Source organism: Drosophila serrata, unplaced genomic scaffold, assembly GCF_035046125.1.
Source record: "Drosophila serrata isolate PLE 108 unplaced genomic scaffold, ASM3504612v1 contig_334, whole genome shotgun sequence".
NCBI classification, from domain to species: Eukaryota; Metazoa; Arthropoda; class Insecta; order Diptera; family Drosophilidae; genus Drosophila; species Drosophila serrata.
The window spans coordinates 1632637-1649604 of NW_028257232.1; the positions used below are offsets into that span (position 1 = coordinate 1632637).

Genomic DNA, 16968 nt, shown 5'->3' on the forward strand with positions numbered 1-16968 from the left:
TTCATTTTTATCGAAATATGAAAAAAAAGATAAGGGGTTACATCATTAAAATTTGCAAAATTCGACAAAAAATTGAATTTTTAAAATTGCAAAACGCAGTATGCAGATTTGTTAGCGCTTTAAAAACTAGCACAGAACACATTTCCGAATTGAAATTAATGCATTTTTGGCCTAATTATGATGTTTGGAAAACACTGATTATTTAAAAAAATTGCCTGTTTTTATACCTTTTTTCAGGTTATTATAATTTTATTCAAAATCTTTTAACAGCATCAACAAACGCAGTATGCAGATTTGTTAGCGCTTTAAAAACGAACACAGAACACATTTCCGAATTGAAATTAATGCATTTTTGGCCTAATTATGATGTTTGGAAAACACTGATTATTTAAAAAAATTGCCTGTTTTTATACCTTTTTTCAGGTTATTATAATTTTATTCAAAATCTTTTAACAGCATCAACAAACGCAGTATGCAGATTTGTTAGCGCTTTAAAAACGAACACAGAACACATTTCCGAATTGAAATTAATGCATTTTTGGCCTAATTATGATGTTTGGAAAACACTGATTATTTAAAAAAATTTCCTGTTTTTATACCTTTTTTCAGGTTATTATAATTTTATTCAAAATCTTTTAACAGCATCAACAAACGCAGTATGCAGATTTGTTAGCGCTTTAAAAACGAACACAGAACAGCTTTCCGAATTAAAATTAATGCATATTTGGCTTAATTATGATGTTTGGAAAACACTGATTATTTAAAAAAATTGCCTGTTTTTATACCTTTTTGCAGGGTGTTAGTATTATTCAGAAGCTTATAAAACAATGAAGGAAACATTTCCGACCCTATAATTCATACATATTCTTGATCAGAATGAACAGCTGAATCGATCTAGCCATGTCTAGTGGAAAAATAAAATTTTTCATTTTTATCGAAATATGAAAAAAAAGATAAGGGGTTACATCATTAAAATTTGCAAAATTTGACAAAAAATTGAATTTTTAAAATTGCAAAACGCAGTATGCAGATTTGTTAGCGCTTTAAAAACTAGCACAGAACACATTTCCGAATTGAAATTAATGCATTTTTGGCCTAATTATGATGTTTGGAAAACACTGATTATTTAAAAAAATTGCCTGTTTTTATACCTTTTTTCAGGTTATTATAATTTTATTCAAAATCTTTTAACAGCATCAACAAACGCAGTATGCAGATTTGTTAGCGCTTTAAAAACGAACACAGAACACATTTCCGAATTGAAATTAATGCATTTTTGGCCTAATTATGATGTTTGGAAAACACTGATTATTTAAAAAAATTTCCTGTTTTTATACCTTTTTTCAGGTTATTATAATTTTATTCAAAATCTTTTAACAGCATCAACAAACGCAGTATGCAGATTTGTTAGCGCTTTAAAAACGAACACAGAACAGCTTTCCGAATTGAAATTAATGCATTTTTGGCCTAATTATGATGTTTGGAAAACACTGATTATTTAAAAAAATTGCCTGTTTTTATACCTTTTTGCAGGGTGTTAGTATTATTCAGAAGCTTATAAAACAATGAAGGAAACATTTCCGACCCTATAATTCATACATATTCTTGATCAGAATGAACAGCTGAATCGATCTAGCCATGTCTAGTGGAAAAATAAAATTTTTCATTTTTATCGAAATATGAAAAAAAAGATAAGGGGTTACATCATTAAAATTTGCAAAATTCGACAAAAAATTGAATTTTTAAAATTGCAAAACGCAGTATGCAGATTTGTTAGCGCTTTAAAAACTAGCACAGAACACATTTCCGAATTGAAATGAATGCATTTTTGGCCTAATTATGATGTTTGGAAAACACTGATTATTTAAAAAAATTGCCTGTTTTTATACCTTTTTTCAGGTTATTATAATTTTATTCAAAATCTTTTAACAGCATCAACAAACGCAGTATGCAGATTTGTTAGCGCTTTAAAAACGAACACAGAACACATTTCCGAATTGAAATTAATGCATTTTTGGCCTAATTAAGATGTTTGGAAAACACTGATTATTTAAAAAAATTGCCTGTTTTTATACCTTTTTTCAGGTTATTATAATTTTATTCAAAATCTTTTAACAGCATCAACAAACGCAGTATGCAGATTTGTTAGCGCTTTAAAAACGAACATAGAACAGCTTTCCGAATTAAAATTAATGCATATTTGGCTTAATAATGATGTTTGGAAAACACTGATTATTTTAAAAAATTGCCTGTTTTTATACCTTTTTGCAGGGTGTTAGTATTATTCAGAAGCTTATAAAACAATGAAGGAAACATTTCCGACCCTATAATTCATACATATTCTTGATCAGAATGAACAGCTGAATCGATCTAGCCATGTCTAGTGGAAAAATAAAATTTTTCATTTTTATCGAAATATGAAAAAAAAGATAAGGGGTTACATCATTAAAATTTGCAAAATTCGACAAAAAATTGAATTTTTTAAATTGCAAAACGCAGTATGCAGATTTGTTAGCGCTTTAAAAACTAGCACAGAACACATTTCCGAATTGAAATTAATGCATTTTTGGCCTAATTATGATGTTTGGAAAACACTGATTATTTAAAAAAATTGCCTGTTTTTATACCTTTTGCAGGGTGTTAGTATTATTCAGAAGCTTATAAAACAATGAAGGAATCTTTTCCGACCCTATAATTCATATATATTCTTGATCAGAATGAACAGCTGAATATATATATATTTATAGGAAGGTCCTATAATTGGCATATTTTGGGTCTCCGTGCTGAAGGATAGTTGTTTTTTTTTACTAATACTGTTCGCTGCCATTTCTTTTCCTTACTCATATCAGAAATGATCGCTTATTTAATCGCATTTCCCTGACTCCTCCCCCCGCCTTAATGCTCATTGAATGTGAAAAGAAGTGTTTAAGGAGATTTCCACGCCCCAAAACAGACACTTTTCCATTGCCATTTGCATTATCTCCTCGGATCTGGTCGGGGGAAGGCGGTGGGAAAACTCTCCTTGGAGAATCTGGTAAGCTGTAAACAAGAGTTAACGTCAATAAGAAAGACACAACTCCAGCAAACATAAAAAATTTAGCACGGATTTGCGAATTCCGCGAGAGTTGAAGTTACGCAAAATTTATGCTCACTTCCTATAGGGAAAACATATCCAAAAAAGGGACGAGAAGCCAAGAACACAAGCAAACAAAACAAAGCGATGGAAAAAAATAATTCCCTGGCAGGAAGTAAATTCAATCGTAAACAACGCAATCAAAAATTCATTCAAACGAAGCATTAACGCTTATTCCGTTTAGTCTGCGGTGGAAGGAGGTCCTGTTACGGTGGAAGGAGGACCTGCTTTTGGGTGGAGGTACTCCTGCGCTCCTGGCGGCAGGAGCTCCCTTCTGATGAGGCGGAGGTGGAGGACCTGTCTCATTGTCAGCCGAGTGCAACAACATACCGAGGGGGGAGGAGGCCCAAAAAGCGTGCAACTGCCTCCCTGCTTTTTTAATTTTCAATTTTTATTCCTGCCTGAGTTTGTGTCGTTTTTTATTTTGGCTCACTTAGCCGGGATGTACATTTATTATGTGGGCACGGAATCTCGACACAAAAAAAAGCAACAGTAGCAGCAGCTACAGTAGGAATTTTGCAGTTCCGGGCACGTCGCTTCATAATTTTCCATTTCCATCTGTTAAATGGAAAGCGCCACGGAAAAGCCGCGAATAAATTTGTGGGTGGATTCACGGGTGTATTCATGCTCACATATATGTACCTGGGAAAGGTACTCCCGAACAATGGGCACACACTCACACGGATAAGTATCCGCGGCAATAAATTTAATTTGCACAGCGAAAACATCGCAAATCCATTTTTTATACCATAAATTCCTCGGCTCCCCAGTGACTAGCATTCGGGTTCAGGTTCAGGTTCCTCCTGCCCTCCATCACTCCAGTTCCGTTTCCAACCCCCGGACTTGCCCCTTGTGTCACTTTTTCCGTTGTGTGTTTCAGGAAGGGATTAATGGATGTGCCAACATGCATGCGGAGGTGAATTACGCACAGATACTCCAAGGAGCAAGGAAGCAGCCTTAAAGTGAACCCCTTTTCAATTTTATAACTTTGGGAAATCACCTCTTATTCAGAATGTATTGAAAAAACTATCTTAAATAGTATCTTATTAAAAGTTCTTGTATAAAATCCAACTAAACATAAAACTCTACTTTTAAGCCAATTTGCCCCTTCTGACACCCAGATTATGACCTTCTTATTGAACCCTACCCTTGACTTGAACTTGTTCATTAGCATTAAATATTCAGACCTGGCCGAAATCTTTAATTTACACTTTGGCTACCCCATCCGTCTTGGCAAGAGCATCCTCCTTGAAATAGACTGTATTAGCCCATCCCTCGTCCAGTCACTCAATCATAAATATTATTAATAATGTGTGGCTGCGGTCTCCGGGAAGTGGCAAGTTCCCTGGTATGAAAGTCTGCCAGGGCCTTTGGCTAATTTATTTAGTTTAGTCCGGGACACACAAGTAAGTTTGCCATTGCCAGAAAGTTCGGGGAGCGCACATACGAGTACAATCCAAATGGGATTAGACCTGAGGAGAGCAGGGGAAACTTTCTGTTTGAATTGGCCAAAAACTATAGTCGTTGTTGAATTTCCAGCGGAAAAGTTTCTGCCAATTCGAGGTTAGCCCCTCATCCTACATGTGAATCCCCTTCCTTATCAAAATATTAAATATGAAAGCCACTTAAAGGAGGCCAAATTAAAGTTGTCACATTAGGTAAATGAACGGGAATAAGGGATGGCCTCGATGGTGGAGTGTCAGTTGAAAGCATCGCTCCTTGTTTTAATCTTGAAGATATAACTTTGGCCTCGGCGATGATAAATCATAAGCGGACCTGCGAAACAAGGAAGAACCCAACAACCAACCGAAAAAACCACACTCCCAGGACCACCAGGACTCAGACGAACAGCCGGAAGGGAGCCCAGGGTGGGCGGTATTTCACAACAATATGTGAATATGTTATTTGTTCTGGGAATTGTGAAAATCTCAACAGGTCCCCGCACTTTGCATATTATTTTTAATACGCAAGACGCAGTATCCGGGAGGCAGGACGACGCTCTCAGGTCAGAGTTTGGCCAATTTCCTGGCTGGCCACAAGCAGCCCTCCCATTTTGGATACTTGTGTTTGCCAAGACATTAAGAAGGACAGGCCACAGTTGACAGGACCTGTCCCTTCTGGTTGCAGGAATCAAGCGGGTCTATAGCTAATATTTACATAAATTCCCCGATATTTGAGGGCTCTTTGCAATTTAAAGTCTTCGCTTGATTAAGTTCTTTGTTATTGTGAGTAAGTTTGGTTAGAAGAAAGTCTATTGAGGATATGGTTCCTTGGAGTTATTGGAAACCTGTTTCAGAAAAGAGTTTAATAATTATTAGTTTTCTGCTTTCCTACATTATGTGTCAAGGAGTTTAATCAGAAATTGTCCTTCCTTTTTGGGCCTTTTATGAAAGCTTTATAAAACCCTCAAAACCTGTACTTTGCACTGCGTTCTTTTCGTTTCACTGATGTTTTATTTTATAAATATTTCAGGCAAAGTCCATTAGAATTATTTGGATGTTTGGCTGGCTGCATTATTCATGAGTGCATGCAAATTGAATTGGACACAAAGCCAGGAATGCCAGGGGGTTGAGGAGAGAACACACTGTGGCAGGTGAACAGGAGCAGGAGTTGTGTCAGAACGAATTGGCCATGTCTCTGGGTTGCTCCTTCAACTACCACTCGCAACTCAGCAATTCCCCGGGTGAACATTCATTCTGATTATGCACACACATCGATATGAATAACACATTCCAATCCAACAGGACCCCATGTCTCCACCTCGATTGAGGCGAGTCCTTCCTTCGTCTTTGAGGCGCAGGGCAAAACCGACGGCGAGGATTCAATTAAACGACCACAATTCAAATGTTGACGTCACGGTTTTTGGGCCTTATTAAATTATCATTCGATTATGCCATTATGTTTTGCCCCCGATTGCCCCCGGAATCGACCCCGGCTAATGGCACATCCGGCGGAAGTTTAACGATTCCGTGGCCCCGGGGTTGTTGCCAACTCTAACTTATGTTGTCTTCTCTTGCCAACGCTTGGAGCTGGGAAACCCTTTTCCTTGAAATATATCTCCTTTATGCAGCGAAAATTGCTCGGTGCTGAAAGTATCTTGGATGCGAAATACATATATCTGATGCAGCAGGAGCACTAGCATGAGAAGGTCCTGGCATCCCATTAAATGTAACGATTATTATCTCACGTAGCACCATTTTGGGAATTTTAAATATGAAAACGGCTCAAATTGTCCTCGGAATGGGCATCGAAGAGTGTGCCAAAAAAGTGGGTTGGCAATTTTAAACAGGTGAAAAGAAAGAAAAAGACCTAAAGGGGGACAAGATGAATGCTATGGGTTTGAAATTATATATGAAAGGAGGCTAAGTGGTTACATTGTTAAAATTTACAAAAATTGATAAAAATTCCTAATTTTTACATTTTAAATTAAGTATCCAGATATATTAACCTATTCAAAACTAGCACTGGCGTAGTTATGAGACTTTTAGGTTGAATAGGTTGAATATCTTTACTTGTGCCCAAATTATATATCTTATTTTCGCTTCTATAATATTGCTTGTAAAACCATTAAATCCTTTCTTTTATCTAACTTCTTGGATAGTAAAAATCTCTGTTTGTTTGTAGTTCTCCGTGTTATGCTTCTTTTTATGGTCAAGCCCTCAGGTGTCTTGAATTTTTCTCCAAATGGAAATCACTTTCCCACCGGGCCAGCGTAAACTTCAAATGTCCTTTTCTCCACCCTGACACTTTTATTTGCTTACTTTCTCCAGCTCCTGCTGCGACGGCGACACATTTAGCACATCAGCCGTCAGGATCCTGGAACCACATCCACCCGCATCAATTGCCGCAATTTGCCAATGAATGGACACTTTGCAACTTCATCCCAATTCCATGGCCTTGGGGCGAAACTTTCTGACCGCAACCCTTTTTTCTCTCTACAAACGTGCCATGTCCTTTGGCCAGTGTCCGGCGTGTCCTTTTGTCCCAAGTCCGTCACTTTTGTATACCGCTGGGTGTTTATCCGGGTGCTTCGGAGCGCCAATCAAGCGCAAAACCGTTTTTGACATGTCCGGGACGGACACACACGAGTATCGAACGGCCAACCAACCAGGAGGAGGACCAACCAGGGGCTGGTCCTGGGAGTCACTGGTTAGCTGCGTGGCCGAACGGACAATGACAATTCAATTACAGAAATGGAAATAGCGGCTGGCATAAAAATCAAATAAAAGCTTCATAAAGTGCTCCGGATGAGCAAATAAAATCAGTGGGCAATGTCAGGCTCGGTGTTTTTCTTTTTTTTTGGTTATGGGAGCTGCGAGCTGGGAGGTCCTTCCGCCAGGAGTTTTGTTTTTGATTAAGTTTCAGGATTACACGGAGAGATATTTTTGAATAGTTATTACAATGTTCGTTAAGTAAAATAAAGCAAAATGCTATTTATGTATAAAATGTAATTTATATAGTAATAAAATCACCTTATATTTTAAACCCCTTAAAAATGTTCTTCAAAGAATAAAATACAATTATTGTGGTACAGAAATTATTGTACATTTTATTTATGAAATATTCTACGGGTTGTCTAAAGCTTTCCAAAATTATATATCTAGATCTTTGTTAATTTCAGATTATATTTGCTATTGAAAATGTATATTAATGTTAGAACATATAGCTTTTTCTCTGTGCAAAATCAAATAGCATTTATTGGGGGTCCTTCTATGGCCTGACCCCCGGATCCTTTGCGGTCATTTGGAAATTGGCATCATACGCACGCACCCACTCCCACTTGGTGCCAGGACTCACTCCATGCTCCTAAGGGGGGGGCCACAGAATCGTAAAGTTCCCACGCGTTGGGAGTTGGAATCTGCCCCCAGCGGAAGCGGAAGTGAAAATCGAAATGAATTCGATAGCCACCCGCCTGACCCCCTTTCGGCTCAATGTCTGCGGTTGCTGCGGTGACTCACCTGGACACCTAATGCTCCACGAAACTTGAAACTCTCACCTGCCAGCAGCTTGACACTCTTAAAGTCGTGGAACAAATTGGAAATGTAGTTGCAGGGGAAGAGAACTGCCGCCTATTGAAAATTCATAGCCAAAAATTTATTCATGGCCTGCCCCACAGACTCTCAAGGCATTAATATTTAAGCAGCGTCGTTCTCGGCCGGCCTGTGCCTTTGGACTTTCCCGAGATCCTGGCCTGCTTGGGGTCACGAGTTCCCAGTTTTTTTTTTCTGTCGCAAAGTTTGTGTTTCTGGCCCTCATCCTGTACCTGTTCCCGTGGCTGTTGCTGCGGCTGTCAGTAACAACGTCTCGAGGACATGAGGGCAGCATTTTTTATGGACCAACAGTTGGCCATGCCTAAGGACACAGTGGGCGGAAAGGCTTTGTAATTGGATTTCTTTTTTAGAAGGATCTATAGAATCCTTCAAATCATTTAAAATCAAGTGAAGTTATGTTTGAAATCCTTAAGAATCTAAGTGCTTATGGTATTATTATAAACAAAAGATATATTTCTAAATCCTTTTTATATTTTAATAATATAATAATTCTTCTTACAAGTTGTGTACTCTTTTCTAATGCTTTTCCGCCCAAGGTGCTGGATTTTCTTGGTATAATATCCACCCCTCCGGCAGGGGCCAACCCTCAATATCCTCAGTATCCTCAGTACCTGGCCGTAGTTGTTGTCTTTGAACAATTTGTAACCCTTTAAACCGTCTGACACGCGTATAATGTGACAGAATGTTCCAAACTACACATTAATTTTTGATCAAATGGCTTTCGACTGGTCCCGGCCAGGATCTTTGCCTGAATCCTTGAACGACTCACGGAAGGCGAAGGGTGGAGCCTGTCAAATGTCATTCGGCGGGCAAAATGTTTCATCCAAATAAAGTTAAGTTATCAAGTTGCCGTGGCGGTTAGCCAGCAAAAGCTGGAAATTAATGAAATTTTTTTATATTTTGGCCAACAGGCCAGCACACAAAAATTCATTTATTTTCATTTATTGTTTCACATTTCCCCGAGGACAGCGAGACGTTGCAATTACCGCAGAAAAGAGAAAGAAAACTCACAAAAAAAGGGCGGCTTCTGTCGCCGAGAAAAGTTTGAAAAATAAATGTATATAAATTTTTTTCTTCTTGTCGGATTTTTATTTTATTTACTTTTTACTGGCCGGGCGTGTTCATAATTCCGCTGACTTGTCCCGTGTCCTGTGGAGTAATTTTTACTGCAGGACAAGCGCAAATACATAATTGAATAACCCAAGGAAGCGCAGGGAAAGGAGAAACGTAGGGGAAAGGGTGAATCGCGGGCCAGAAAAGTTTTAATTCAATTCCTTGTGCGTTGTTAACTCGAGACGTCGTCGTCGTCCTGCTGAAGTTGATTAATTTCGCATTTTTACGCTTGATTATACGAGAGCCAAAGAAGTTCTCTTGCATTACTATCCTTGTGCGTGCTACCGCAGGACTTTTCTTGGGAGTTTTCCTCCTTTTTTCGCCTTGCACACACACATAGGAGCGGCGAACGAAGAAAGGAATCTTTTTCCGTGGCTGTGGCAAAAATATGGCGTTGAATCCTTTGGGAAATTTCGATATCACACTTTGTTCAGCGTTCTCGTCATGCCCGCAAGTTCATTACACATTCGCCAGAGTCGAAATGAGCAAAAGTAATGGGAAATGCACTGCCATGGGGGTTGGGGTTGGGAGATGCTGGTTCTGGGCAGGATTGGGGGTTGGGATGCCACCAGCATCACCAGCAGCAGCAGCAGGTTGATTAACCAGACTTAGAGACACAACCCCCAGCACAAGACATACATATATGCTGATTGTGTGTGGCATAAAAATCTCAATTATTATCTTCGCCATTACTTCGCCTCTGATTTGTGGAGTCGAGTGGAAAGTATCTGACAGTTTGCCATGATTCCAATTTCCATCTACTAATTATTATGAGTGATCAATTATTTATCATTCAAAGGCTATCATTAATCGGGTTTTGGATAGTAGAAAAAGTAAAGAACGTTTTCTGGAGAAAGCTCTGCTGAATTGGCAAAGAAAGCTGTCTGCCAGCTGAAGAATAGAATTGAAGAATCTACAACACAAAGGGAGGCCAGACTCTGAGAAGACACAAAGGCAAACGACACTTGGAAAGACTTGACAATATTGGCAAGAAAGCCGTCGAAAGGGGAACGCCATAAATCAAATGTATCTGCGTATCTCAGAGCCATGTATCCAAGTATCTTTTGTCGAATGCGCCGTATGTAAATGCCAGACAATAGTTATAACTTATATATATAGATGATCATAGATGTGGCTAATTATAAGCAACACCCCAGTCGACGGGGGGATTAGCATATGACAAGCCCGGTTAACAGCCACAAAACAGTTAACCCAACTTTGGAGATGGAGTCAGAGATGAAGATAGCTGCGATGTAATTACCAGGTGTCGGAGTGGAGTCGGCGTTGGAAAAACCCACCAATTATGGGCGTAAATTCTTCAAGCGATGACTCAAAGGCGGACTCAGAGTCCGGGGCTAAATTTAGACATGGGTTTATTGCGGCCATTAGCGTTTATAATTCATAATTTATAATTATTTCTACGATTAGAGTTAAGCTTTGACTATAGTTTAAGGAGATTAAAGGAGGATCACCGGGCACCGATTAACTCAAAACGCTGATCCCTGCCAATGGGCTCCGCCTTGCTCTTCACCAGATACTTGGAGAACTCGGCCGGCGAGCGGAAGGCCTTGACGGGGAACTTGCCAAAGCGACCGTTGCTCCTCGACAGCACATAGTATATGGGATAGGGGCCCGGCGTCATCTGGACGGGCACAGACCGGGACTCCGCCTGATTCCCATCCAGGGACAGACGGACCTGGACACCGTCACCCTTAGCGTCCAAGTTGAGCTGCTTCTGCTGCTTGAGTTTCTGCTTGGGAAAGGCTTTTAGTTCGTATTTCAAGGCTCGGAGCGTCGCATCTTCACCACTGGTGGCCATCACCTGGTCCACTGCCTTCACTGGGGGCCGGGGTCGACGCTTTCGCATCTGTTTTGAGTCCAAATACTGGCGTTTACCGTTGTCGGTTGCGGATGCTGGAGGGGATCCTGCTCCATAACTACTGCCTGGTCTCAGGGTCTGGATCTGGAAGAAGGCCGAGTTCATTTGGCTGCCGGTGCTGTCCTTTTTGGGTGGCAAGTCATGCGGATGGACACGGATCACCTTCTGGGTTTGGTTAGCAATGCTGATCACATCCTCCTCTATGTCTGTGGACTCCTCCAGGGCCAGGGAAGCGACTAGCAGGGATACCAAGCAGAAGCAGAAGAGCTGCAACAGATGGGTATATTATTATTTAAGGATTTACACTCATTTTTAAGTTTAAACAAATATTTTTATATTATATTTGTACAAGTTTCCGAGCTGATCTATCATTCCCATTCACTGTGGGCGATCAATCACAATTACCATAATCCGTTGATGGCCAAACATCGTGTAAGATCAGCTAAGATTGCTCAGTGAAGTGATGCTAAGATAGTTTTTTCTATGAAGCTTCTGTGGATTCCGCAACTGTGCGACTTGTGTTGGATGCTGTCGTCTGACGACTGAAAACCCAGCTGGAACCCAGCGATCGCTGTAAGCTTTTGGAGTCTGAGATCCCACCTGAGCCCCTCCGCCTCCGTTCATAATGAAGTGTTTGGCAGAGAGACGCCAGAACAAATAATGAGCCAAAAATTGGTTAGTTTTGTTGCGTCTTTTGTCATCTGTCTGTGGGTACCCCTTTCCCCGGATCTGGAACGGCACACTGGGTTCGGGTATTGCAAAAAACTCCACAGATATAGATGAAAATAAATCAATTTAGTGTTTACTTACCGATAAGCTATGGTTGATTACCTCATTGATTAATTTGTTTACGACTGGGATCCTCCTTATCGATTGACGTTGTCTGATTGTGACTGTTTTGTTCATTGTTTTCGATATTTATTCAGAAATCTACCAAGTAATAGGAGTTAGAAAAGTTGGCTGATGTTGAAAGACAAATAGTTTTTTAACTACTGCTAATGGCTTTATTTTTCTTTCATCTCTGAATGTTTATGACAATAATAAATGAATAAATTCTATTTCAAAAAGTTATAACAGAAAGACAATATCTATTTTGAGCTATTTCTCAAGCTTATTAAACCTCTAATCTAACTTTATCTTAGCATAAGTCAATGTTAATTATAAAAAGCAAACAAACGTCTTACTTAACATAAACATAAATTTATTTGTACCATGGTTTAGAAAAGAGTATTTGGTAAATAGAAATCCGCCAAGTAATTTTTTATCAACCGATCATTAAGCGTGCATCACTAATTATTGTAATGAATTTATTTATGATAATTGTCAAAGTCTCAGACACTGCACATTGTTGGCCATTCGGCGTGTGCACAAACAATTTACAAATAACAAAAATAATAATAAAGCACAATGGGATAAAATCTAAATAATTTAAACGATTCGGTAATATTGAGAAATAGAGTACAATTTGTATTCTTGAATAAACTAATGAACAAGTGTTTTCTTATGTAGTTTGAGTACCTATAAAAAGTGTACCCGAGGTAATTATACATTTATGTAGGAACACTTTAATAGTCTCGAAGCCATAATTTTAGTTAAATAACAACCTTAATTTCCATTTCATTGGAAATAACATGAAATTAGTAAATATTAGTAAATAACAACCATATTTTTGATGCCCTTCGAGAGTATTATAACTTTAGTCAGAAGCTTGAAACGCAGTAAAGCCTATAAATCATATATATTCTTGATCAGCATTTTAAGCCGAGTTGATCTAGACATGTTCGGGAGAAAAGAAAACTTTTCAATTTTTTTAAATTTGTATAAGGGATTATATAAATCATCATTAAAATTGCCAAAAAATTGAAAAATGTTTAAAATTTGTACTCTTTAAACTAAGTAAGCAGATTTGTTAACATTATAAAAACTAGCATAGAAATGTTTCCCGATTGGAAATTGATTCATTTTTAGCTTAGTTATGATCGATTTTCATTGCACGTATATCGAAATTTCGGGTTCCCAGAACTAGCTTCCCTTTTTGTTATTTACTTGTTTTTCCAATGCAATATTATTAAATTTAAAGATTTCTTTAGTAAGTAACCCCGACCATTTCCCATAGTCCAACAAAGCTTAGACAATTATAATTCAATTGTATTCAGATGGAAGATATAGAAGTCATGAAGCCGCCGATGACGATGACTCAATGTGGTTCTGTTCCTAGTTGGGGTTTCTGGTTTTTGGTCTGAACAAGCAACTTAACACGAGATTGGAGATTCGATTCGCGGGTAGGGGAAATAGCGCTCAATGGAATTAGAGATCTTGAAATTAAGGCCCCGAACAAGGTTAACATTTGTTGCGGATTATAATCTGTTAATTGAAGTTGTGCGCACGAGCTTACTACACATATAAAAGACTAAAGTACCAGAAGACTCTGCTTCAAAACTAAGGCAAGTTATTAACTCGCTTGATTATGTCACCTGATTTTGGCAGCAGCTCATTAGTTATGCCCAACGAAATGGGTTTAATGAGAATTCATTGACCCAGTCAGCAGCGATTCGATGCGATTGAATAACTCTCCATCGATCAAGCCAAGAACAAATCATCGATGACGCTGATGATGATTATGCTAATGATGTTTTGCGGCTGAAAGGGGTCAGCGATTTTTATGGCCAAAAAATGTGAGATCTTCGTATATATGTATATATATTGCCATCGTAAAAATTCACTTTGCTAGCGCAGTAGTAGAGATGACAAAAACCATTTATAGCCCTTTGGAACATCAGAGAAAAATCGGAAAGCCACTCTGCCAGACGGTAATAAAATGCGAGGATGCCAGCAGGCCAGGATACCAAGACAATGGATGTATAGATTCGTATATAGACTTGAACAGATTCCTTTCCTTTCTCCCATCCTCCATCAATGTCTCGCGCCATCGATTGTTATTCAAAGCAGCCATAATCTGTGCCAAGACGTCGTCTTCGCAACGAGACAAAGTGAATTGGCAGCAGGGAGAAAGCCAAGAAGAAAGGGTTTCGGGTATGAGGGGCTCTTTGGCTTTTTAGTTAGCCAAGTGTTTGGGGAATTGAGTTGTAACTCAACAGGTTTTAGCTTTTAAGTCTCTCACTCCTTGGCCATGGCTAATGGATTATTTAAAGTGTCCTTAAAGTTGTAGGAAAAATATCTGAAACCGGGTATCATATGTTATGTTATGTTGGGCGAGTGCCCAAAGGCTGTCCTTTGTAATTAGATTGCAAAAAGGACCTGCTTCCACCAGAGGTGACCAGTAACCCTTTGCCACACCCAGCGGCTAATGGACAGCAAATCCGTGGACATTTGTTAGCAAAGTTTGTCCTTTTTTTATGTGGGTTTTGTGTTTTTGCGGTCAGCACATAAATTACCTATTAGCTATAGGGATCACATATAATTTACGAGTGGCCCAAGGACCGCCTTAATTATGTTACACAGGTGATATGAGGAGCTATGAAAAAGAGCGGGGTAGATAAGCCCAGCCACTCCCCCTGGCCTCTGACCTTTTTGAAAAATTTTGTGCTGACTCAAATAGTTGTCTTCGGGGGTGGAAATTATCACACTCTTCTTGGGAGATGATTCCGGTTTTTATTACATGACAATTACCACAATCAGGGGAGCATATGGGAGCCACATTCACACCGCAACATGAGCTGTCGTAAAAAAGAATGGCCGAAAGCGGCACTTGGCCGGGCCAATAATCGTTCTGTCGAAAGTTGCAATGGAAGCAAGAGTTGGAATTGGAGTTGGAGTTGGGGTCTCCTTGGCAGACATTACAAACCCAAAATGGTTATGTCTCCGTCGAGTTATCAGCTTGCAAATAGCAACTAGAAATGCCACTTCCCAGGCCAAACAAATGTCAAAGGCAGACATAACAGTTAAGGAAAGATTTTTGTAGAGATGGAGGTCATTTTCTTAGCGTTTTCGATGTTCAAGAACAATGAGAACCAGGCTGATTAAACTTGATATAATTTTTGTTAAGGAAGTTAAAAAATATTGCCATAGGAGTATGTGAAAAAGATAGTTTCTTTTAATATGTTTAATGTATGTTTAATGTTAGGCTTTCGAACAACTTTAAGCTGGAATTTAATAGGAAAATACAAATACGATATGTCTAGAGACCATTATTTACACAAATAGATATATTCTATATAATTAATTTGTCTGTTTTTTGATTATATTGATTGGATTTATTATTATTTATGGGATTTTTGTACAATGCAATGTTTAAATATCAATTTATTTATTGAATTAATTTCTTGAGCAGTATAATACACATTTCTTAAGAAGTAAGTAATATATTGCATTGTCCTTCCCCTACCTCGGTCTTCATTAATTTGTGCAATTCTTTTAGGGAGAATATAAATTTAAGGTCTTGGAACTCGAGTAAATATTTGCCTTGGTATCATCATAAATTCGTTGCGAAAAACGCTTTTGTTAGCCATTAAAATATTTAACGGATTGCCGCTGATGGACTGGGCGGCCCAACTTTCCCAGGACATGGCCAGGCAGCGGCAAATGATGGGTGGAAGCCAAAGGATCGAGGGAAGGACACCAGCAGCATGTACATAATCTCTACGTGCACCTAAATCCCGACAAGGTGCCCGCCAATGCCGCGATGACTCCGCCCTGAAACGTTTGGGGTTCCAACTTGGAAGTTAGACGCAGTCCTTCACTGCGCAGCTGCAGGACTTTCGCCTCGTCCAGTTGGTGCAAATCGTTTGGGAGGAGGCAGTCGGCCTTCGGGGGTGGCACTGGGAGTGGGAATGGGAGGTCCTTGGAGCCGCATTCAAGACTGTTCCGATTCCAAAATGTTTCTGAATCCCGAGTTCAAGTCCCGAGAATAGCAGCTAGCCCGAAGGGGGAGCTGAAGCTGGAGAAGGCAAAGTGGAAGCAGGACACTCTCCTGTGATTTTATAGCAAAATGAAGAAAATACTACAATTTCCGTGGATTCCATGACAGATTTAAAATCCTTCGTTTTATGCCGCCTTTCACCAGCAGATACGTAGGTAATCCTGGCCAGGCATCACGTCCTGAGTGCCTCCCTCACGCAGCGCCAATTAACGCTAATGCAGGACTCATAATTTAACGCCTTACGGTGCCACATTAACCCAAACCCCATGGAACTCAGGTGTGTGTGCGAGTGTGCGAGTGTGTGTGGAGAGGTGAGTTTGCCATGCAAATGAACTGGCAAATGGAGCTTGTCAAAATGGCAGATGCAAATGCAAATGTCCACCTACTTTTACACATAAAGAAAATTAAAGGAATTTATCAAAACTACAATCTTGGTATGCAGGGAATGTTAAATGGAAAAAAAGTTATCTTATTCCTTCAACTTCCATAATATAGATAATTTTCAAATAAATGGTAACTCCTTTAAATGGGAAAGGTCTTTTCAAGTTTCAAATTCTCTTCTAAGGCAGCAAATAATGAGAATTGTGCAGTGTTCTGCAAAAAAGGGCTTAAATGAAAAGTGACATTTTATTGATATCATTTTTGTGTGGAAATCAATATTTAAAAATACAAAAATTATGTCAAAAATCATTGTTTTTAAAATTTAAAAATGTCACAACTAAGTCAATAAAGCAACAATTTCAATTCGGACAACTTTTCTATGTTAGTTTTTATTAGATTAATAAATCTGCATACTCAGTTTAAAATGTAATGTAATGTAATGATGTAACCCCTTATAACCCCTTCAAAATTTTGAAAAAATTAAATTTTTGTCAGACATATGTAGCTAGATTGAATCGCCAGTTGATGCTGA

General features: G+C 39.0%; 1 protein-coding gene across 3 annotated transcripts; it reads right to left on the reverse strand.

Annotated features, from left to right (window-relative positions):
• Positions 1 to 10653: 10653 nt before the first annotated feature.
• On the reverse strand, positions 10654 to 12136 carry LOC110178498 (uncharacterized). 3 transcript variants are annotated; one of them, XM_086837812.1, is made up of 4 exons: positions 11987 to 12136; positions 11582 to 11918; positions 11120 to 11443; positions 10654 to 11047 (listed from the first exon to the last, which is right to left on the reverse strand). In XM_086837812.1, the coding sequence occupies exons 2-4, from the start codon at positions 11603 to 11605 to the stop codon at positions 10766 to 10768; spliced, it is 630 nt and encodes a 209-aa protein (XP_086693938.1). In that variant the 5' UTR covers positions 11606 to 11918; positions 11987 to 12136; the 3' UTR covers positions 10654 to 10765. The 3 variants fall into 3 exon arrangements, with proteins under 3 accessions (XP_086693938.1, XP_086693939.1, XP_086693937.1); XM_086837813.1 differs by having other exon boundaries at positions 11104 to 11443; XM_086837811.1 differs by having other exon boundaries at positions 10654 to 11443.
• Positions 12137 to 16968: the final 4832 nt, after the last annotated feature.

What these genes read in the sequence shown, in the direction of transcription:
- LOC110178498 (XM_086837811.1), bottom strand. Translation starts at nt 11,605, where the DNA reads ATGTTTGGCCATCAACGGATTATG. An exon ending in TTGGCCATCAACGGATTATG is followed by an intron (nt 11,444 to 11,581) that starts GTAATTGTGATT and finishes CATCTGTTGCAG; the next exon opens with CTCTTCTGCTTCTGCTTGGT.